General features: G+C 34.7%; 9 protein-coding genes across 9 annotated transcripts; 4 read left to right on the forward strand and 5 right to left on the reverse strand.

Annotated features, from left to right (window-relative positions):
- Positions 1 to 100: 100 nt before the first annotated feature.
- On the forward strand, positions 101 to 687 carry DFA_12147 (uncharacterized protein; the record flags this gene model as incomplete). Its single annotated transcript, XM_004353732.1, has 3 exons — positions 101 to 106; positions 451 to 562; positions 635 to 687. The coding sequence occupies 3 exons, from the start codon at positions 101 to 103 to the stop codon at positions 685 to 687; spliced, it is 171 nt and encodes a 56-aa protein (XP_004353784.1).
- A 530-nt stretch (positions 688 to 1,217) lies between these two features.
- Positions 1,218 to 3,026, reverse strand: drnA-2 (putative RNase III; the record flags this gene model as incomplete). Its single annotated transcript, XM_004353733.1, has 2 exons — positions 1,218 to 2,047; positions 2,126 to 3,026. 2 exons carry the CDS (start codon positions 3,024 to 3,026, stop codon positions 1,218 to 1,220), a joined length of 1,731 nt encoding a protein of 576 aa, XP_004353785.1.
- Positions 3,027 to 3,363: 337 nt separating this feature from the next.
- Positions 3,364 to 5,131, reverse strand: DFA_12149 (uncharacterized protein; the record flags this gene model as incomplete). Its single annotated transcript, XM_004353734.1, has 3 exons — positions 3,364 to 3,652; positions 3,772 to 4,487; positions 5,126 to 5,131. 3 exons carry the CDS (start codon positions 5,129 to 5,131, stop codon positions 3,364 to 3,366), a joined length of 1,011 nt encoding a protein of 336 aa, XP_004353786.1.
- A 903-nt stretch (positions 5,132 to 6,034) lies between these two features.
- On the forward strand, positions 6,035 to 8,671 carry DFA_12150 (uncharacterized protein; the record flags this gene model as incomplete). Its single annotated transcript, XM_004353735.1, has 7 exons — positions 6,035 to 6,180; positions 6,326 to 6,596; positions 6,689 to 6,889; positions 6,998 to 7,129; positions 7,220 to 7,552; positions 7,908 to 8,082; positions 8,196 to 8,671. The coding sequence occupies 7 exons, from the start codon at positions 6,035 to 6,037 to the stop codon at positions 8,669 to 8,671; spliced, it is 1,734 nt and encodes a 577-aa protein (XP_004353787.1).
- Positions 8,672 to 9,036: 365 nt separating this feature from the next.
- DFA_12151 (uncharacterized protein) lies at positions 9,037 to 10,679 on the reverse strand (the record flags this gene model as incomplete). The annotated part of the gene is made up of 4 exons (XM_004353736.1): positions 9,037 to 9,045; positions 9,289 to 9,450; positions 9,524 to 10,386; positions 10,472 to 10,679. 4 exons carry the CDS (start codon positions 10,677 to 10,679, stop codon positions 9,037 to 9,039), a joined length of 1,242 nt encoding a protein of 413 aa, XP_004353788.1.
- Positions 10,680 to 11,508: 829 nt separating this feature from the next.
- rpl38 (S60 ribosomal protein L38) lies at positions 11,509 to 11,914 on the forward strand (the record flags this gene model as incomplete). The annotated part of the gene is made up of 2 exons (XM_004353737.1): positions 11,509 to 11,511; positions 11,684 to 11,914. 2 exons carry the CDS (start codon positions 11,509 to 11,511, stop codon positions 11,912 to 11,914), a joined length of 234 nt encoding a protein of 77 aa, XP_004353789.1.
- Positions 11,915 to 12,181: 267 nt separating this feature from the next.
- Positions 12,182 to 13,600, reverse strand: DFA_12153 (uncharacterized protein; the record flags this gene model as incomplete). The annotated part of the gene is made up of 4 exons (XM_004353738.1): positions 12,182 to 12,371; positions 12,448 to 12,751; positions 12,823 to 13,091; positions 13,164 to 13,600. 4 exons carry the CDS (start codon positions 13,598 to 13,600, stop codon positions 12,182 to 12,184), a joined length of 1,200 nt encoding a protein of 399 aa, XP_004353790.1.
- Positions 13,601 to 13,862: 262 nt separating this feature from the next.
- Positions 13,863 to 18,396, forward strand: dhx57 (DEAD/DEAH box helicase; the record flags this gene model as incomplete). The annotated part of the gene is made up of 3 exons (XM_004353739.1): positions 13,863 to 14,147; positions 14,214 to 17,630; positions 17,701 to 18,396. The coding sequence occupies 3 exons, from the start codon at positions 13,863 to 13,865 to the stop codon at positions 18,394 to 18,396; spliced, it is 4,398 nt and encodes a 1,465-aa protein (XP_004353791.1).
- Positions 18,397 to 18,482: 86 nt separating this feature from the next.
- On the reverse strand, positions 18,483 to 21,554 carry ints6 (type A von Willebrand factor domain-containing protein; the record flags this gene model as incomplete). The annotated part of the gene is made up of 4 exons (XM_004353740.1): positions 18,483 to 20,244; positions 20,392 to 20,546; positions 20,621 to 21,049; positions 21,129 to 21,554. The coding sequence occupies 4 exons, from the start codon at positions 21,552 to 21,554 to the stop codon at positions 18,483 to 18,485; spliced, it is 2,772 nt and encodes a 923-aa protein (XP_004353792.1).
- Between the last annotated feature and the right edge of the window lie 218 nt (positions 21,555 to 21,772).

Consider the following 21,772-nt stretch of genomic DNA (forward strand, 5'->3'; position numbering starts at 1 on the left):
TGGCAAAGTAACTTCAACATGAAGCTCTTAATTCCCCAAAGGCATAAATTTATTTTAATTTTAATTTTACACAACAGAATACATAGGAAAGAACAACAAAATGAACGTGATTGATTGATGCTTCAAACTCTATCTCTCTTTCTCTCCTCTATGTATAGACAACAGTCTTTCTAAAGTGGTGATTGTAAAAAATTTTACTTTCACTTTTAGAGTGGTGGGTGATGGAGAATGATAGGTATATGGGGATTTTACCGGTTTGCTTCCAAGCCATCAACGTCATCCCCCTCTTTCTATTTATTATCAAAGCAAATATCATTTACCAAACATAAAATATTAATAATCAAACTAACTTGATAAGTAAGAAATGAACTTTCATTTACTTTACAACTTAAATATTTACGATCCAATAACTTTTTTTATTCCTACTTTAATAATCATTGTATAATAAAGTCAAAAAGAAAGGATAGTGAGGTATCGGGCTCGACCCGTACAGTTGGTGCAGAATCTCCTTGGGATTCCCCTACCTTTGAGGGTGTTGCTTTGTTTACATCAACTTTTGCTGGTATGAAAAACAATCAAAAAAATAAAAACTCTATCCAAAATATTTTCTAACCAATCAATCAATCTATTTTAGATAACAAAAAGGGTTATCCTCATTATGATCAACCTCAACAACCACTTTTATGATAAACATCTGTCCACATCATATCAACAATATGCCATGAATATGATCGACAAGATCCCCGATTGAATTGTCCTGGCCAAGTCGTGCATAGGGCTATTCCAACTCATCTTTGAAATCTCAATGCACCAATACCCCCTTGAAATTTGATTGGATATTGTCCATTATTAGATTGAAGGTGACCACATAACATGTGGTAAATGATCACCCATTCAACATGTGTATGTATACCAAAAAAAATTACTTTATTAATGTTAATCTTCATCATATCAGCCATGTTATGCTTCGATCGTTGTTGCTATTGAGTACTGCTCTGATCCAACGTTATTTAAAGCAGTACTCAATATCAACAACCTTCGATTCATTGACTTCAGAGTACCATTTCTGCTTTTTAAGGAACTATGTAAAGACTCTCCCATGAGTACATCGTCGACCACACCCATCCCAAAAAGTAAAGTAGGAGTATAGTATAAATATTTACAAAAAGGTTAGATAAATATGCATGTTTACAATAACAATATTTATTTATATTTATTTATATTGTCATTTCTTTTTGTTCTTCTTCAACATTTAATATTACTTGTTGTTGTTGTTGAACTTGTTCATCTTGTTTATCTTGAACATCAACATCCATTATACTTGTACTGGTAACAGTCATGGGAGGAGTGGTAGATCCTTGATTAATTGTTATAGGAGGAGTAATAACTGGTGGAGAGGACAAGGTGGAAGAGGATGAAGATTCTGGAGAAATTGAAACTGCAGAAGAGATTGGTGAATTATTTAAATAAATACCATTACGTTGTTTTTTGGGAGGAATGGTTGATGCAATGGGTTGGTTATCGAGCATTTGATCGATACGAACTGGTAATACTTCGGAATCTGGTATCATTTCAGTTGAATTGTGTGGGACAGGTCTTGAACTGGCATAATGAGCCTCTAAAATCTCTACGACATAATCCTTGTTTAGATTAAGTAGACGGTAGATAAGTTTCTTGGTATCTTCCAATTCATTGTCCAACAATACACCTCCAATGAATGCTTCAAATAGATCACCAAGTCTCTTGGTACTAAAGGTGGCACTTGGATCGGTTACCAATTGGTAGAGTTTGATTCTTTGACTAATTTGAGCCAATGCTTCATTTCTAACCAAAAGTGCTCTTGCTTGTGACAAGAAACCTTCATTCTCTAGTGGGAATTCACGATACAAGAAATGTGATACAATACCATCCAAATAGGAATCACCCAAAAACTCTAATCTTTGATAAGAATAATTTTGATCTCCCAAACATGTAATTGCATCCTCTAATAAACATACTTTACTAATCTTTACTTGAACATCAAATAAAAATTTTGATTGTATTGATGCTATAAATAAAAAATAAAAGGTAATTAGTTATATATTTATAAATATTTCTTTTTTTTTTTAATTTTCTTTTTACATACATAATTGTCTTTCAAAAGAATGATTACATTTAAAAGTTGGTAAAGTTGAATATTGATGATCATTGTAAACGGTATGAACGATAAAACGATAGACTTCTTTAAATCCTCTTTCTAAAAAGATTGCACCAAACATTGCTTCCATGACATCGGCCTTTGGTTTTTTAATATCTTCAGTGCTAGAGTAACGAAGTAATTCAATGATACCCCATTCATTACACTTTTCGAGTAGATAAGTGTTGTTGGTCAATTCACTTCTTCTGGTTGTCAACTCTCCTTCGTTGGCTTTGGGATACTTGAAAAAGAGATAGATGGATGCACAAAACTTGAGGATAGAGTCACCGAGAAACTCTAGACGTTGATTGTCAGTGGTAAAGGGGAGTAGATCCTTGAATAGTTTGTATTCGGCTGGGTTGAGTGAATTGATCTTTTTACTCGATGGATGAGTAAAGATTTCACGCAACAAAAGATCGTTTTCAAAGCTGATAATGTTTGATTGGAATTGATCTACCTTTTTCCACCACTTTAACTCTGGAATGTAGACGAGAATGGCTACCTTGGCCATTGCATGCATTTCACTAGTAATACCAAGTACCTTGCAAATCAATGGATCCTTGGCATACAATTTACTCTTTCTAATAAAGTTTTCAAATTCTATCTTTTTTTCGTGATTATCATCTTTGCCAGATCCATTTTCACCACCACCGCCACCAGCGCTATTGAGTAATGGTGATTGATTGAGAATATCGATATTCCAACGATGAATGTCTTCACGGAGACCGTCTTTGGTGAAAAATAAGAGTGGTTTGAGTGCCCAATAGTCGCGGGCCAACGATGCAGTGGCGTGTGTACAGAGGAGTGTTGGACAGATACCGCTCTTTAGTTCGAGCACCTTTCCTTCCATATCAGAGACGGCGTAGCCCGAGTTGTGGTTATATACAAATTTTTTGGTATTGTCAATCTCGCGACAAATGGTAAAGTCACCACGTGGCGACAGTAGAAGCTTGCGCAAATACTTTTTCTCAAAGTATTGACGAAACTCCTTTTCCGAGACATCTGCTCCCGAGACGCTCTCGGGCAGATCAGTGAGGATATCTTCAAATGTGAGTAGATCCATGAGCGTCTGGAAGTTGCTGCGCAGTGGGTCGGTCAGACACTTGAGCTCTGGCACGAAAAACAGTTCCTGTGGGTTATTGTACTCGAGATAGGTCTGCGACAACACCTTGCCATAGAAAAAGTTGTTAAATGTCAACATCTTTTGAAAGTCGTCGCGCGAGACTGTGACATGCTCGGCTTCGACGATCGACATGCCAAAGTGCTGTCCTCCAGCATTGGCAATATGAATGACGGGTGTATGTTGCATCTCTGTAGTGTACAAGATGAACCCCTTGAACAAATACTCGCGTCCAAGATGTGAATACGACTTTGGCTTGAATCCGTGTGAAAAGACAACACGGTACGTGTAAAAGTCGATCGTGTCGGGTGTCGTGTCTGGCAACTTGACGTGCTGTGCGTGTGAGAGGTGTTGTTCTTCATGGCCGAGTCGGATGGTTGGGATCTCGACCAACTCGGACATGGAGAATGTCTGGTTGGGTGATCTCTCAGACTTGCGCGACTTTCGTTGTGTCTTGATCTTGTTGTCAATATACTCTTTGAGATCGGTGTATCTTCGCTCGAGTGTAGCAATCTTTTCGGTAAAGTGCTTGGTAGATGCTTCAAACGCCATTCTTAGTTGTAGTAACTCTGTTCCAGACGATTGAGTACTACTCATCATTGATGATGACGACGATGACGATGGAGCGTCCCAGTCTCTAGGTTGGTGTTCTCTATCACGATGTTCTCTGTCTCGATGCTCGCGGTCGCGTTCTCTTTCACGGTCTCGGTCACCTCTGTCGCGTTCACGCTCTCTGTGTTCTCGGTCTCTTTCTCTTTCCCTGTCGCGGTCTCTCTCTGAGCTGCCACTCCCTCCGCCGCCGCCACCTCCTCCACTTCCACCACCACTTCCACCACCACCGCCACCAGCACCACTCGTACCCATACGAGCCACTTCGGCAGCTAGATCGGGGAATCTTGTAAAGATGTGTTGCAGTGTGCTAAAGGCAGAGTTCTTCTCGGCCTCCTTCTTTGTCTTTCCCTTGCCGCTGTTGACAAACGAGACACCCTTCATCGAGCACTTTACCTCGGACGTGAACAGATTCTGGCCGCCTTCATAGTGTTGCACACTCTCAGAGTAGATGGGTACCGGCTCCTTTGTCTTTTGACAAAGCTCTTGTAACACTCCCTTATAATTCTCTTGTGATGACATAGTAGTAGTAGTAGTAGTAGTAGTAGCAGTAGCAGTAGCAGTAGTAGTAGTTATATGTATCTATGTGTATGTAAGTATGTATGTTGTACTGTTGTTTGTTATATGTTATATGTCTAATAGCAATCAACGTCACAAAAAACAATACTTGTACACCCAACAACAACAACAACAACAACAACTCTTCTCTCCAATCAACTATCTATCTAAAAACTGTACTATGATATGAATAGAGATACAAATAATATATACAAATATAAATATAGAAAGATAAGTATGCAAGATGAATGAATGCGATGAGATGTAAGACCTGTTCTCTAAAAACTGTAATTTCGCCTTTTGGAAGAATCGGAGGTTCCACTCACTTCTACTTTTTTTTCTTTTTTTTGTATTTTTTTTTTTGAATCAAGTGTTATTGAAGAGAGTACTAACGGTTTGTTTGAATAATCAATAGTTATCCAAAATAGTAAATCCTATCTTATCTTGTACCTATCATATCAATCAATCAAATCAATCTATCAATCACAATCTCATATATCACTGTTGACATAGAATATAAACCGAGTACCATTCTTTATTCCCACCACATCATCCTCCTCTTCCTCATCCTTTTCTCCCTTGCATCACCACCCAACCAATACCAATTCCAATACCAATCGATTCATATTACTCAAAGAAGAAGAGAATACATACATACATACATACATTACATACACATACATTGATAAATCAAATCGATTAATAATAATAATACTAAAAGAAGAAGAAGAAAAATATATTAATAATGATAACTCATGTGATGTGATCAACAAACAATGAAGAGCGGTTTAATGACGATATTTATATATATAATATTCAAGCGATAGGTTGGCGATACTAGACAAAGGAATCACAGTTACAACGAACATTATATATCTTTGTTTCTTCATCATCATCATCATCCAAAAGGAATCACAGTTACAACGAACATTATATATCTTTGTTTCTTCATAATCATCATCATCCAAAAGAAAGACCAATATTATTTTTAGAGAAGAAATGGAGAAGGATGATAATATTATATCGATATTCATAGCAACCATATGATATACCATTATCATATCTTCAATTATATAATTAATTTATTAATAATCCTGATGATTGATTTGTGGCTTTGATCATAATGTTGGAGGATGACCATCATTCATTCATTGGCACGCGCGTGAAAGGAGGAAGAGTTGGGTGGTGGAATTTGATGATAAGTTTATTATTTTTTTTTTTTTATCCACACAAAAAAAGAAGCGCTCAACAGCCACAAAAAATCTATTTTTTTTTTATCATATCATCAATTTTTGCTATCCATCAAATCACCATCCACTCTCAACCTAACCTGACCATCATCATCATCATCTTATTTCTACCGAAGCAACAACCTATTTATATTACCTTTTTTGTACAATATACTTACCTACGACTCTCTTTACTACTACCTCTTTATTTTGCTAGATTTATTTTTATATTTAAAAAAAAAAAGAAAGAAACAAAAGAAGGAAGATAACGACTATTACATAACAACAGACAACAAAGATAGATTATATATATAACTAGACTAGACATACATACATACAACAATGAGTTTTTGGCGTAATTTTGGATTTCATCCAATCTCACATATCGAGACTATATTGGATCGTGAGCAATTCACTCTTGATGAATTGTTAGATGAAGACGAATTACTTCAAGAATGTAAATTACAAAACCAGAAATTAATAGAGTTGTATGTAGACAGTACTATAGCATAGAGAATAGAAAGAGAGGAGAGATTGAAGAAGAAGAAGAAGAAGTGGAGGGAGACTTAAAAAAAAAAAAGAAAGATTATGATGATTAACAAATTTGTGAATTATACTATATTACTCATTTAGCCTTATCAAACCGGAATCATTGTCATTATTATTTGAATATATTACCAAGGAGGCATCAGAAGAATCGGATAGAAAGAGAAAGGAGACTTATCCTTTCTTGGCATCTGAAATATTATGTATGGACATTACTTCTTTGATTGATGCCGTCTACAAGGATGAGCATTACCTATCCCAACTCTACGATATTGTCAACCAACAAGAGTTTAACTTGGGCCTTGCTTCATACATTAGCAAGGTTGCTATTAACTTTTTGGGTAGAAAGACCATCGAAGTATGTACTATATATATTCAATATAACAACAATTGGTTCAATCAATTAACAATACATTCTCTCTTCCTCTTTTCTCTTTATTATCAATTTAGACCATGTCATATATCAAAAAGCAAGATAACATCATTGAAAAGTTTATTAATCACCTTGACAAGTCCCCAATTGTAGACATGTTATTAAAGATCATAAGCATTGAAGAGTTCCAAGGCGGCGCAGGTACCTTGGAATGGTTAGACAAATCAAATTTAATTGGAGGAATTGTTGCCAAGTTTAGCCCAACTTTGGACTCTGAGGTATGAATAGAATAGAAATAGATAGATAACAAACAACAGCTATGATGTTTTAATCATTGATTATTAATCAATCATTTCCCTTTTTTCTTTCCTTTTCTACTTTTCTAGTTCCATGAGAATGCCTCATTTGTTTTATCAGAGATCATCGAGTTAAATAGATCATTCTCAGATTCCCCATTGATAATTAAACTTGAATCTGAAGAAACCATCCAAAAACTTTTCGATTATATACTATCTGATGTAAGTAAACTCAAAAGAGAGATATATACAACCAATGTGCATTGTTTATATATATTAATCCCTTATTCTTTTTGTTTTATTTTTCTTTAGGTTCCATTGGGTACAAGCTTTTTACATGGTTTAACTGTTATAATTAAGCTTTTGAGAAGACACAAGGAGCACAGTGATTCAGTTGTCACCAAAAAGACACCACTTGCAGAATTGGCACCTGTTTTCAAGGAATCTCTTATTCACACAGAAGAGTTGAAGAATCTTTTGACCAAACCAACCGAAAGTAGTTTCACTACTACCACCGGTCTTCTTTCTCCACCACTTGGATTCCACAGACTAAAGGTCATTGAATTCTTTGCCGACTTGATTAATTCTCGTTATTTATGTATCGATCAAAAGTTTATTCAACAAGATATCCTATCTGCATGTTTGGTATGTACAACAACAACAAAAACAAATCAAATCAAATCAAATATATAAGAGAGAGAGAGAGAGAGTGAGAGAGATATATACATTTACTAATACTTTTTTTATTTATTTTATTTCTCTTGTTTATAGGACTTGTTTTTCAATTACCCATGGAATAACCTTCTTCACAGCCAAATTAATCAAATCTGTCAAATTGTTTTATATAGCGAAAGTGAGAATGAAAATGACCCAGAAAAGGATGAACTCAAACTTTCCGTATGTTATAAATGAATTGAATCAATCAATGTACAAAAAAGCTAAACACAAATACTTACCTTCTTTTTCTTTTTCTTTTTACTTTTTACTTTTTTTTATTTAGTTATTGCACGATTCTAAACTTCTTGATAGAATTATAAAGGCCGATGAAGATAATACAAATGAAATCAAACAAACCAAAGGAATCAGATACGGTTATATGGGTTTTTTGAACAGTATTGCTTTTTCAATTTGTGAAGTTGCCAAATCAAATCCATCTTTGAAGAATTATCTTGATGGTAAATATACATATAGATATAGATAGAATACAACTAAACACTCATCGGAGATAACAATTATTAATATTTATTTCTATTCCATTCTATTTTATTTATTTATTTTTATTTTGTAGCTAATCCAAAATGGGCAGAATTTGTTTCAGACTCTTTGAAACCAGTACTTACATTGGAGAGTGAACCATTGGGTGATTTTAGAATGAGCTTGATGATGCCACCTGATGATGATGAAGATCAAATTTATGAAAATGACAATGACGACTACAACAATGCCTATGACAACGGAGGGTTTGTAGAGGGTAACTTCCAAAACCACCAAATTGTCTACGAGGACGACGACGATGACGAGTCATTTGCAGACCAACAACAAAACCATCACATCTTATATACCAATCAAGAAGAAGAGGAAGACGAAGACGAAGACGATGACGAACAATTCGAGCAACGTCGTCCAAAGGCATTCATCACTGAAATTCAAGTTGAACAAGAAACAACTCAAGAACAAGGCAACGAAAAATCAGCATCAGAATCCGAAGGCAATGAAAATATTAGTACGCCAACAGTACTGTCATCAGAAGAAAATCAACAATAATTTACACGTTGTAGTAGTAGGACCCATCAAAAAAAAAAAAACTAATAATAACAATAAATAATAATAAATAATAATAGTAATAGCAAATAATAACAATAATAATAATAGTTTATAAGATAAAAAAAGACTTTGGAATAATAATAACAAACAAGTGGTACAGTAACAAACAACAAATCAACAAACACCTTTTTCAAACCATAAACTCGACAACAACAAATAACCAAATAACATAATGAACTGCTGGGAAAGATATGAAACTCACACAATAACTTGATAACCTTAAAAGTAACAAAACACCAACAATCCCCATCTAAAAATAACTTCAAAAAACATAAAAAAAAACAAAAACAAAAAAAACCCTCATTTTAATAAACCTAAAAATTATAAAATATATTTATTTATTTCTTCTGATCAGAAACTTTTTCTTTCAATACTATGAACTAAAAAAATACTAATAAAAGCCTGCCAAATATTGGACAAACCTACAATTAAAAAACAAAGGGAGTATTTATTTGAAGATTGGGATTAAACATTGTAGAGAAGATGGATTTGTTGCCAAGAAGTCTGTGGCATATGACTTGGTGTCAAATATTGATGTCATTATGATTATGATACACAATGACATCCCAACCAACTCTTGTAGGTACGTCCTTGATTTCATATTTAATGTTGATAAATGGGGGTGTGAAATTAATAAACTGTCCAACCTTATTCTTATATAGTCCACTGTCAAGTTTAATATATTCATCCTTTTTCAATATACCAATTAACTTATTTGCCTATTATTAAAAAAGAAAGAATGTTAGTTTACTTTGGTATCTAAAAATATTAATTTAAATTTGTAACACATACCTTCTTGCTCTTGGAAAAAACTCGAAGGATCATTGTCTTGAAGTCTTCTCTTTCCGTTTTTAAATATGTAAAACATCTATCTTTTATGTGTACTACGGCTAAGGAGAGTTGAGCTCCAAAGTTCTTGGTGGAAGCACCACGAGCCACTGAGAAAGAGACCATAAGGGTGGCAGGAGAGACCTTGAGACGAGCCTTCATACTATCGACTGATGGAGAGATTCCACAAAAGTTGTAATACACCAGAGTGTCGGCATCTGGAACTGGTCGTTGGAAGATGTCAGCATTGATACAATTGATCATGGTACGCCCTTCGGTGTAGAAAAACGATTTATGATATTCTGTGACATTTTTAACATTGTCAACAAGCTCGATTACCAACTTGTTAAGACGATCTCTTTTATGTTGCTTTATAACCTCACCAAAGAAATTAAGAACCAATCTTCCATGTCCATCCATCATTCGAACCACCTTGGTATCGGTTGTGACAAGACTGGCGAGTTCTATTGCTCTTTTTCTAATATCGGCAAGCTTCTTTCCTTTTGAGTTTGCATCCATGATAGTTTCGATTGTATCAAGGTACCCACTCGCTACACATATGTCATAAAATTTTGAGAGGGTCTTGGCTTTGGCAGCCAGTCCAATGGCATCAAAACCAGATGTTGGTTGTAATGGGTTGTATTGGTCTTGTCCATTGAGTTGAGAGTTCTTCTCGATCAGATCTATACCGAATTGGTCTTTTCTCTTTCTGTACTGTTCTAATTGAAGTTTAAGTGCTTCTTCTCTCTTGTGGTATTGACAATGAGTTCCATCCCCGATTTGTTTACGACATACTTGACACTTTTTGGTTTGGTTTTTCTTTTTAACTTTGTTATATTAATATCAATAATGTTAGTGTTGTATCTACTTGTACCGGTATAAATCGGATCTTCTTTTTTCTTTTATACATACTATCACTACTTTTAAGATCTGCTTTACTATTTTTTGGTATTTCTTTTTTGATATCACGTTTGGTTGTTTTAAAATTATTTGGTTTAGTTGTGGTAGGTTTAGTTGTTGTAGAATTATGTTTTTTAGTTGTGATAGGAGAATTTGTTTTTTTAGGTGTGACTTTAGAATTTTTATAATTATTATTATTATTATGTGTTTGCTTTGACATGAGAGATTGTAGAAGTTGAAAAAAAATGGTAGAATTAAAATCAATCAACCCCTTCACTCCTTTATACTCCACACATAACTCCAAATTTCCACTTTCCGCGGATTCTTGGGAATTCAGTTGGAAGGGGTTCTAAACACACCATCTACACATTCTGTTATTTTCGGTTTCAAAAAGGAATGTTTTCAAACCGTCTCCCGTTGTACTAGTGACACGTAGTAGTCGATCGTCAGTGACGGTTCATTCGTTCAGATGTTGTTATTATAATAAACATAAATTGGTCGATTGAGAAAAAATACATATATTTAAAATAGAATTGTATAGGGTCAGTATGTACATAATGAAAAGAAAGACTTTATAACTATAGTTATAAACCCCTCTCTTTATCGATTTTCAAGCATCACTCTACATATATATATATCTCTCTCTATATAATCTATAGATTTATGTGAGACTGAGAGGGCCAACATGTTCAAACCGAAAATTAATGTGACCCAATTTTTATTTATAAAATTGAGAAAAGATAAAGATAAGATGATTATAATCAAATTCGATTTTGATTTATAACAATGATATAAAGATAAATATCATTACCAAATTAATTAAAAGTAGAACCAATACATCCATGTAGAACCAATACATGGATATCCTTTCCTCATAAACTATAGTTCAAAAACGAGGCGTGGGCAATAATTTCGATTTTTTTTCATGAAATGGTGAATTTTTCGTTTAAATTTTTTTTTCGGCTTTGCCCTGCGTACTGCTGAGGCGTAAGAGTGTTACGAATCTGAATGATCAAGGACTATCTATTGACCGTTCCTATTCATTCAGAATGGTACGTTATTATCACTATCATATCACACAGCGATGACAGCATATGACACAGCATTAACAGAATCACGATGAGTGCACACGAAACAGAGTACTAATAATCCGTTTACATTCAACTACTACTATACATAACTTTTCACCTCTATCCTCTATCCTCTATTTTTATCTCTCTACAGCCAAAGCAAATCCGTGATATCAAAGAGTTCCTCCTCACTGTTCGTCGTAAGGACGCCAAGGAGGTCAGAATCAAGAAGGATGGTAAGATCACCAAGTTCAAGGTCAGATGTGCCCGTTACTTGTACACCCTCCGTGTTACTGATCAAACAAAGGTCCCAAGATTGTTGCAAATCCTCCCACCAAACCTCAAGCAACTCCACGTTGACGCCCCAAAGCCAAAGTCAAACTAAACGGATTAGCCATGCATTAATGAATAAACCTCTAGTAATATAGATAAATATCAGTCTGCAAATCACTACACTTTTATTATATTGGAAACAACAACAAAACGAACGACGACTCTCTCGACAAATTCAAGCAAAACACAGGAAAATCAATCATATCAAACATTCATTACAACTATAATAGTGGTTATTATTATTATTATTACACGTTATTATGTTTGTCGTGATTATTATTATTATTGTATTATATATTATTACAACCAGATTTATTTTTTAAAAACTAGTTATAATTTCTGTCAATATTTCATTTGATGTCTTTGGTTTGAAATCTTGTAAATGATAATCTTTGTTACTGATGTCTTCTACTGCCAAATCTGGTAGGAATGATAACCCAGTTATATATTGTGCCCAAATGAATGGTTTTCCAATTAATTGTTGTTTGTTTACATTTAAATCTGTTTCACTAGAAAGATAATAATAATTGTAAATATTGATTATGTATATATAATAGATATGATAATCTCTGTGTTATAATTTACCTTTCAAAATAATTATGATATAAACCTTTATCTTTGGCCAAAGGTTCCAATATTTGTTGTCCAGCTTGTTCATTTCCATCTAGTGATGGATTGACAGTAACAAGTTTCATAATAGGATAATAATAAAACTCTAATAATAGAGTGGATTGATTCTTGGTAGATGGAATGGAAAGTGCAATTGAAATTGGAAATGGTTGATTGGTTGTAGCAGCAGTGCCTGTACTTCCTCCTGCTCCTCTGTATAATTGATTCCTCAATACATCAATATCAGTTTTACATTGAATATCTATAGTGAGTCGGTTATCTATTCACATTTGGAATGTATTAATATTGGATTGACATGACTAAAATAATAATAATAATTATTATACATACAAAATAAATCTTTAAATACTTGAATTTCATGGTAGAGATTATAAAGAGGTGGTGGAGCAAGTACTAGTAGTTGGTGGTCATGTTGTTGTTGTAGTGATGGTAATGGTTGTACGGATATATTTGGTTGCAATGGTTTAATGATTTGTTGTAATGTTATATGATTGGATTTCAACTTTGATTCAAATGAATCCAATTCCTTTTGTCTTTTGTTTAATTCTTCTTTTGCCTTTTTACATGATTGTTTCCATTCTTCTAATTCATTTAATTTACTATACAAATATGATATATTGTGTGAGTATTTATATATAATAGTATCCATCATCATCTTTATCTATCTTTACCTTATTCTTAGAGTCATTTCTTTTTCCAAACTTTCAATGATTTGATGACTATTATCTTGTTGGTTTTGATCAGATGACAAGTATATTGGTAGATTAAGTGATGGGTTGTTGAGATCAAAAGAGAATGATTGTTGTAAATGTTCAATCTCTTGTTTCAGTACTTCTTTTTGGTAGACCAATGATTGACACTTTTCTTGCAGTGCATCGTTTCTACTCTTTTGTTGGTCCAACACCTCATCTTGTTGTGATAGTGTACTATCAATATTCAATGATTCTTGTTTAAGTTTCATCATCAAGTCCATTAGATTTGATGCTCCATTGTCATTGTCATTGTTGTTATTGTTATGAATAGAGTCAACTAGATCTCTTGTACGTCTAATTAAATCATAACTATTCTTTTGATATTTCTCCAATTGTGATCTAGTATCTATATTCATTATAGATAGATATTGAATGTATTATATGTATATTAATCTAAAGTTTGATGATCTTCTTCTCTTTGATTTCTCAATAATGAAAAATTGGTTGGTCGAGTTTGTTGGTGAGCATTCAACCTTTCATTATTTCATTCGTCTACATAGTATATTATTAGTGTATGATACAATAAGAATCATTATCATTATTTATGACAAGATAAGAACAATACAATAACAAATACAAGAGTAATTAGTGAGTGAGTGATTGATTGTTGTGAACAATATGTCATCAAAGAAAGTACCATCTCAGACGACTTCGTCGTCGAAATCAGGAGCAAAGGATAATAATAATAATAATAATAACAATAACAATAACAACAGCAAGGACAAGAAGGGATCATCTTCAGCAGCAGCACCAGCAGCAAAAGTTGATTCAAAAGGTAAACCAATCAAAGTAGATGATGCCAAGAAAAAGGAACAAGAAGCAGCTGCAGCTGCTGCAGCATCTACCAAGACAAGAAAGGATGGATCAACTCCCCAACAACCAGCTCCTGCTGAACCACCCAAGGTTTGTTACAAATCTATCATCTATTACATTTGATTTAATATTAACTTTCCTACTATTTGTATGTAGCCAAGATGGACAGGTAAATTGCCAGTACAATATTTAAACGAGTATTGTCAAAAGAATCAAATGAATAGACCTGTCTTTGAAGAGATGAGATTCCACTTTAAGGGACAACAACAATTCAAGTTCAAGGTTACTCTTGCATTTGAAGGCAAGAAGAAGCAGATGACCTACAAGTCATACCAACCTCCACACGGATCACCCGCCGTGATGGATGCAAAGGCATATGCTGCCTTGGTGGCACTACACGACCTCTGTGGCAACACCACCATCTACAAACTGTTCCCACCCGAGTTTACACCATTCTGGATGTCGTTGGCCGAAGTGGCCAAGGTGGAACAGGAACAAATCCAAAAGGAGATGGAGCAACAACTAGCCATCGAGGCAAGACGCAAGGAGAGGGAACCAAAACACACCCAACAAATCCCAAGTATTGTCATGTCGGATGAAGCAATCCGAACTATTCATTCATTGACCAAACAAATGAATCTTAGATTAGAAGGTGAAAATGAATTGGATAATAATAGCTCTAACTCTTCGACAATGAGTGGAGAAGAATTAAACAAACGTGAAAAAGAAATTGTTGGTAAATCATTGGAAGAGTTGGGATTCGAACAACAAGACATTGAAAATGCATTCCAACGTGTAAAGGATATTACAAATTTGACCAATTTAATATCTTGGTTATGTTTAAATGTTAAAGATGATACTTTACCAGTTGCTTTTCGTCCAAAGAATTTGGGTATTCAAAAGAAATCAAAGACCTCTACAACGACTCAAATTGATTCAACCTCTTCAACTACAAATGTTCATATTATTGATGCAAGAGATAGATTGATTGATTTGGGATGGTTACCAAATGAAATTGACAAGGTGATTGATTCATCTTTGGAATCTTTGGTAAAGGACAACCAAGATGCTTTTGCAAGATGTTGGTATCGGTTACTTGGACTACAAGATGAGAGTTTTGATACAGACGTGGTAGCGGATGATGAAACATGTCAAGAACAACGTGAAATGGAGATTGAAGCTCTTAGATCAATCTATGGTGACTCTATCAAGGTCATCTCACCACAAACCTATCAAATCACATTGGATGTTGGTGTATTAGAGGTTTATCTACCGGGATGGTGCAAGTATCCATTCCAACCACCAGTCCTTATTCTCAAACCATTGACCAAGTCAAAGTGGAACAAGAAGGGGTCATATGTGATTTGCAAAGAGATGGTTAAACAATGCCAAGAGTTTATTGGCTCACCTGTACTATTCAATATTATCAATTGGTGTAGTACAACTGATTTACCTCAAATCATTGCCAATTCAAAGGATGAAGAGAGTGCAGCTGCCGAGGAATCAAATCACAATAATAATAATATTGACAAGAATGTTTTATTGGGTACTTCATCAACATCATCATCAACAGGAAAGAAACAATCTCAACAACCTAGACAAACACTTGGTAGTATAAAGAGTGATGATCGTATCAATCAAGATTTATTACAATCATATAAAACTAGTCTGTCAAATACTAGTTATACACCAGTTAAAAAGATTAGAGAATCGTTGCCAGTCTACTCCAAGAAACAACAATTTATCGATCTATTGGAACGTAATCAAATTGTTGTGGTAACAGGTGAGACAGGTTCAGGTAAATCAACACAAATTCCTCAATACATTATGGAAAGTTTTGTAAAGAATGGAAAGGGATCCAACTGCAATATCATTTGTACTCAACCACGTAGAATTTCAGCGATTGGTGTAGCTGATCGTGTTTCATTTGAATGGAGTGGTGGTCAAAAGGATCAGACTGGTCAACATGTTGGTTACCAAATCAGAAATGAGAGTAAACGAAGCAGAAATACTCGACTTTTGTTCTGTACCACTGGTATTCTACTTAGAATGATGGTTGGTGGAGAAAGAGGAGATATGCTCTCGGGTGTTTCCCATATCATAGTGGATGAAGTTCACGAAAGAAGTGTCGACAATGATTTCCTACTCATCATTTTAAGAGCCTTGGTCAAGAAACGTCGTGACCTCAAGGTTATTTTAATGAGTGCTACCTTGGATGCAGAGTTGATTGCCAACTACTTTTCCATTAAAAAGGATTCTATCTTTGCTGTCGCTGGTTTCACTCATCCAGTTAGTCACGTCTATCTCGAGGATTCTATTCGGATGATTGATTACAAACCGTCAGTCTTTTTGAAAAAGCAAAAGGATAGTGAAGAGTCTGGTGAATCAGAGGATGGAACATCAACTACATCAACCACATCAACAAGTGACTCTGTCAAGGATATTTTGTATCATATGGATGCCAATTTGAAACAAAAGCGAATCAATGCCGAGTTTATTGAAAAGTTGCTCATCTATTTGGCGAGACAAGAGTTGGGCAAGAGAAAGTCGATTCTTGTATTTGTCCCTGGTATGGGTGACATTTTAAATATCTGTGATCGACTAAACAACTGTTCCATGTCATCGTCCATGTGGGTGTTGCCTTTGCACTCGTCACTCACTCCCAAAGACCAACAAAGAGTTTTTGAAAGGGCACCAGCTGATCGTGTAAAGATTGTAGTTGCCACCAACATTGCTGAAACTTCTATTACCATTGATGACGTTTCTATCGTCGTCGATACCGGTCGTGCCAATCAGGTCAACTACAACCCAATCACTAAAAACTCAATGATGGGCGAATCGTTTGTCTCCAAGGCAGCCATCAGACAACGTGCTGGTAGAGCTGGTCGTACCTCTGCAGGTACTTGCTATCATCTCTACACCCGTGCCATGGAGAGTCAGTTTGACGACCAAGAAACACCAGAGATTCTTAGAACACCACTCCAGCAACTTTGTCTCCATGTTAAACTCTTCCAAACCGATATGAACAATACCGCTGCTGGTGGAAAGGTCAACAAGATTGAGAGTTTCCTATCCAATGCTATCCAACCACCATCCACCGAATCAATCAAGGCTGCTATTGAAGAGTTAGAGTCTGTAAATGCCATCGAAGTACAAGATGGAGGAGAGAGACTTACTCCACTTGGATACCATTTGGCACAGTTGCCAGTCGATATCTACATTGGAAAAATGTTGTTATTTGGTTGTATTTTCCGTTGTATCGATCCTATTCTCACTATTGCTGCAACACTCAGTTACAAAACACCATTTATCAGTGGTGCCGACAAACGTGATAAGCCACAGGTTAAATACGGACACGGACTTCAAAGTGATCATTTCACATTTGCCATTGCCTATGATCATTGGAGAAAGGCAATTAAAGATGGTAACGAGTTTAGTTTCTGTAAAGAGAATGGTCTTGCTCTCTCTACATTAAAAACAATTCAAGATTTAAAGATTCAATTTGCTGAAATCCTTTCCGAAATTGGGTTCTTACCTTCAAATATTACTCAAAGATCAATTCAAAAAGAACAAGTAAGAAAAATAGATAGATAGTTAGTGTGAATCAATTTATTAATTTTCTTTTTCTTTTTATTTTCTATAGAAATTAAATAGAGGATCTGATGGTATAGTTGAAAGTGTTGGAGCATTATTTAATTCAAATGGTGGAGATCAAAAGATATTAAAATCTGTATTGTGTGCTGGAATGTATCCAAAGATTGGTAGAATCGATGTTCCGCCAACTACCTATGTCAGCACTGCTGGTGGTGCCATTGCCAACAAGCACGATCCAATGAATCTCAAGATCCTTACAAAGAGAAAGGCAACTCCGCAAGAACTAAAGGAAATGCATGAACAATATATCAACAGCCACGCTGGTGGCAAGGACGCTAAAAACTCTGACAAATTTAAGCATGGTTACAAAAAGGAAAGAATCTTTTTGCACCCTCGTTCCATTAATTTCGACGAGGGAGAGTATACCTCTCCATTTATTGTCTACCATGACAAGGTTCAAACCTCTCGTTTGTTTGCTCACCATACCACTTGCGTGTCGTCGTTGACCCTGTTGATGTTTTCAATTGGTGGCAAGGTTGAAATTGACTCTACATTCCAACACATCATCTTGGATCAGTGGATCAAGTTTAAATCAAGTGGCAAGGTATTGGCAATGATTCGAGAAATTAGATTAATGTTGGATAAATTATTAGAGTTAAAGATTAAAGATCCTTCTTTTGATACTTCAACATCTGTTGTAATTGATATCATTACAAAGATTGTTAAAAAAGAAGGTTATCTATAGATAGAAAAAAAGAAAATGAAAGAAAGAAAGAAAGTTTGACCCATTAATTGTAATAACTTAATAAATCTTTCCTTTTTTTTTTGTATTTATTGGATTAATTTTTCCAACATACACTCTAACCTTAAAATTAAAGAATATTTTTTAAATTCTTGTGCATATGGTAAAATTTGTTTTGATATTAAAACATCTATATCTTTTTTGTTTCCAACGAGTTTAGATATAGTTTGAATGACAAAATCTGAATTGTTTCTTGTTGGTCTTTTAATTTCCTTTCTAATCAATTTTAATACCTTTTCATTGTTTTGTAAAAGTATCAAATAGTTGGTTGGAACAAGTGGTATAGCAGGTGATACATGTTGATTATTTGATGAATGTTGTTGGTTTGGTGGTGGAGGTGGAGGTGGAGGTTGATGGACTTGTGGAGGTGACGGAGTTTTAATTGGCGACTGTTGTTGAACAAGGGGAGGAGATGGTGTTTTGGATGGTAGTTGAGGTGGTTTATGAATTGTGGAGGCTGTTGGTGGAGAATGTACAGGTAGTTTTGGACTTGGAATATTTGGAATAATATTTGAAATGAGAACTGGATTATTAATTACAGGTGGTGGTGCGACTTGTTGAGGAATATTAGATGAAATTGACTTTTGTTGTTGTTGTTGTTGTGATAATAATAATTCCTTTTCACGAATTGCCTGTTGATCACGTATTTTTTGTTCACGTTCTTGTTGTTCTTTGAGTAATTGTTGTTCTTTGGCTTGTTGTAGGTCACGTATCTTTTGTTCACGTTCTTGTTGTTCTTTAAGTTGTTGTTCTTTGATTTTTTGCTCTCTTTCTTGTTGTTCCTTGAGTTGTTGTTCTTTGAATTGTTGTTCTTTGGCCTGTTGTTCTTTTTGTAATTGTATTTGTTTGGACATTGGTACGATGGGGATGGGTGGGGGCAATCTTCTCTTTCTTTTTTGTGGATTGATTGGTTTCTTTCCACCAGATCCTTCTATATCGCTGTCAAGTTCAGCCTCATCAATCGATACTTCAAACCCTCTATGCCCCTTGTCCTTGCTACGATATGGATTACCAAAGAGGGGATGATTTGGTTTTCTATCCTCGTCGATTTCACGTAGCGTTTCTCTTTTGTTGATGGTTTCGTGATAATTGCCCATCTGACTAATTGGGACACTAAACTTTCCAATCTCTGTGTCAATCTTTCGTTTGAATATATGCTGTCGCATCTTGTCCAATTGATCGAGTAAATTTGGTTTCTGAATATCAAACACGTTTCTATAAAGCATATTTGCAAAAGTTGTTGGATCAATTTGATCAGAGTTACTATTATTATTTGTACTGCTGCTAGTACTATAATAATCCAATTCAATGTCACCAGACCCCAATGAATTTGATAAAGAATCATCATCTGCGTCACCATTTGAACCACTATTGCCGCTGTCATAATACTGTTGAACTGTACCACTGAGACTATCATAATTAGACTCTAAAATCTTGTGATAATTTTTACCAATAAATTGTTTGTTTGAATAATTTAGTTGTGGTGCAACAGGAGTAGTATTTGATGGTTTAAAACTATACAAATCTTTACTAAATTTGTTGTTTTGTTGTTGCTGTTGTTGTTGTTGCTGCTGTTGTTGCTGTTGCTGTTGTTGTAATAAAATTCTTTCGTTTTCCATTTTTGTTTTTTGTTTCTTTATATAATTATTGTATTGAGCATCTATTGGATCGGGAACGACATTAATATTTGCAAATCTTTTAAAAGCAGCTTTAATTGGACCAATATAATAGATGGGGATTGACATTAGATAATTGTCAAATTCATTTCTCCATTTGGGTGAAGGATTCATTCTAAGATGATTGACCAGGTCGTCAATCAACCCCCACAATCGAGGGTAATTGTATGGGAAAACAAATAGACTCACCGACTGTCCATTTGATCCCGGTCTCAGACAACCAAATGGTTCTCCTTGACCTGGTACCGATAAACTATTATACATATATACATGTAGACAAGTAAGTTTGTTTGATAGGATATATTGTGTCACCGGACATGGTTCCACTTCATATTTATCAAATGGAAAATTCTCTGGTATATTTGTATCTGAATCTTGTAATGAAAATTTAATTGTTGGATGTGATGGTCTTGGTATCTAAAAAAAATTAAATAGAATAAATAAATAATTAATTAATTAAATAATTAAATCAAATTTGTTTGTATACATACTAAATTAAAAGTTGAAAAATCTGTATAATAGTTTTCTGGAATTGGCCAAAAACCTTGACCAGGTCTTACAAATAACATTTTATGAAGTGATGGTGGAGGAGGTGGAGGTGGTGGTTGTACAGGAAGATTACTGTTGGAATGCATATTATTGGGAGTTGTGATTGCATCGAAATTGACCAACACACTTGTTTGTAGTCTAGATATTAAATTTTCAACTTGTTGTGTCAATGACTTCATACTAGTTGCAATATGTGCTCTACCTCCAGTTGCATCACATGCCGCTGCAATAACAGGTGTCTCTGAAAGAGTTTGTGAAATCGGTGATGCACATCCATGAAATCTTAATACCAATGAAAATAATTTCTGTTCCCATCTATATGGTTCAATGGTTAAATCACCTCCTGATAATTGTGATTTTGGTATTTGTATCTAGAAGAAGTAAAAGTAAAGTATTAATATCTTGTTGATCTTTCTCTTTCTCTCTTTTTCTTTCTTTTCTTATCTTTACATTATCTAATAAACCATTTGAATTTTGAGCACCACCATCAGTTAATAGTACAACGACAGCAGGTTCAATAAACCAAGGGTTACGACCCAAACCATAGTTGTCAATGAGAGATTGAATACGAAATTGATTCAAATGATCGAATGCTTTCACCAAAGAATACGGTATGTTTGATAGATCCTTTGGTTGCAAATTCTTTAGTTCTTGAAGAAAGCTATTAAAGTTGTCTCTCCATCCAATCTTGACTGCTTGCGGACACTCTTCTGTTGTAATTAAAAAGTAACGATCGTTACGAAAGATCTGTGTATCCTTTGACCTTATCTTTAGAAAGTGTTCTATTGCTGCCTTGGCACAATCCAACAATGTCATTCCATTACTCGTCTTTTGACCCATCGATCCACTTGTATCAACTACAAATGTGATCAACATCTTTGACTATTTTGTTTGTTATATATACAGATAGATAGATAAGAGATAGATGATTTTCCTTTTAAACAACAATTAAAATGAAAAGTTTTAACCTATTTTGGGAATGATGGTGATGGTGAAGTTGAAAGTTGCAAAGAAAAGTAAAAGACTATTACTACTATATTACTAATCAATCAATCATCCAACCAACACTCCTATTATCTTTTCTTGTTATGATA

The sequence above is a fragment of the Cavenderia fasciculata genome (genome assembly GCF_000203815.1).
Source record: "Cavenderia fasciculata unplaced genomic scaffold Scf_EUAJFUG02HR96I-5, whole genome shotgun sequence".
Taxonomy (NCBI): domain Eukaryota; phylum Evosea; class Eumycetozoa; order Acytosteliales; family Cavenderiaceae; genus Cavenderia; species Cavenderia fasciculata.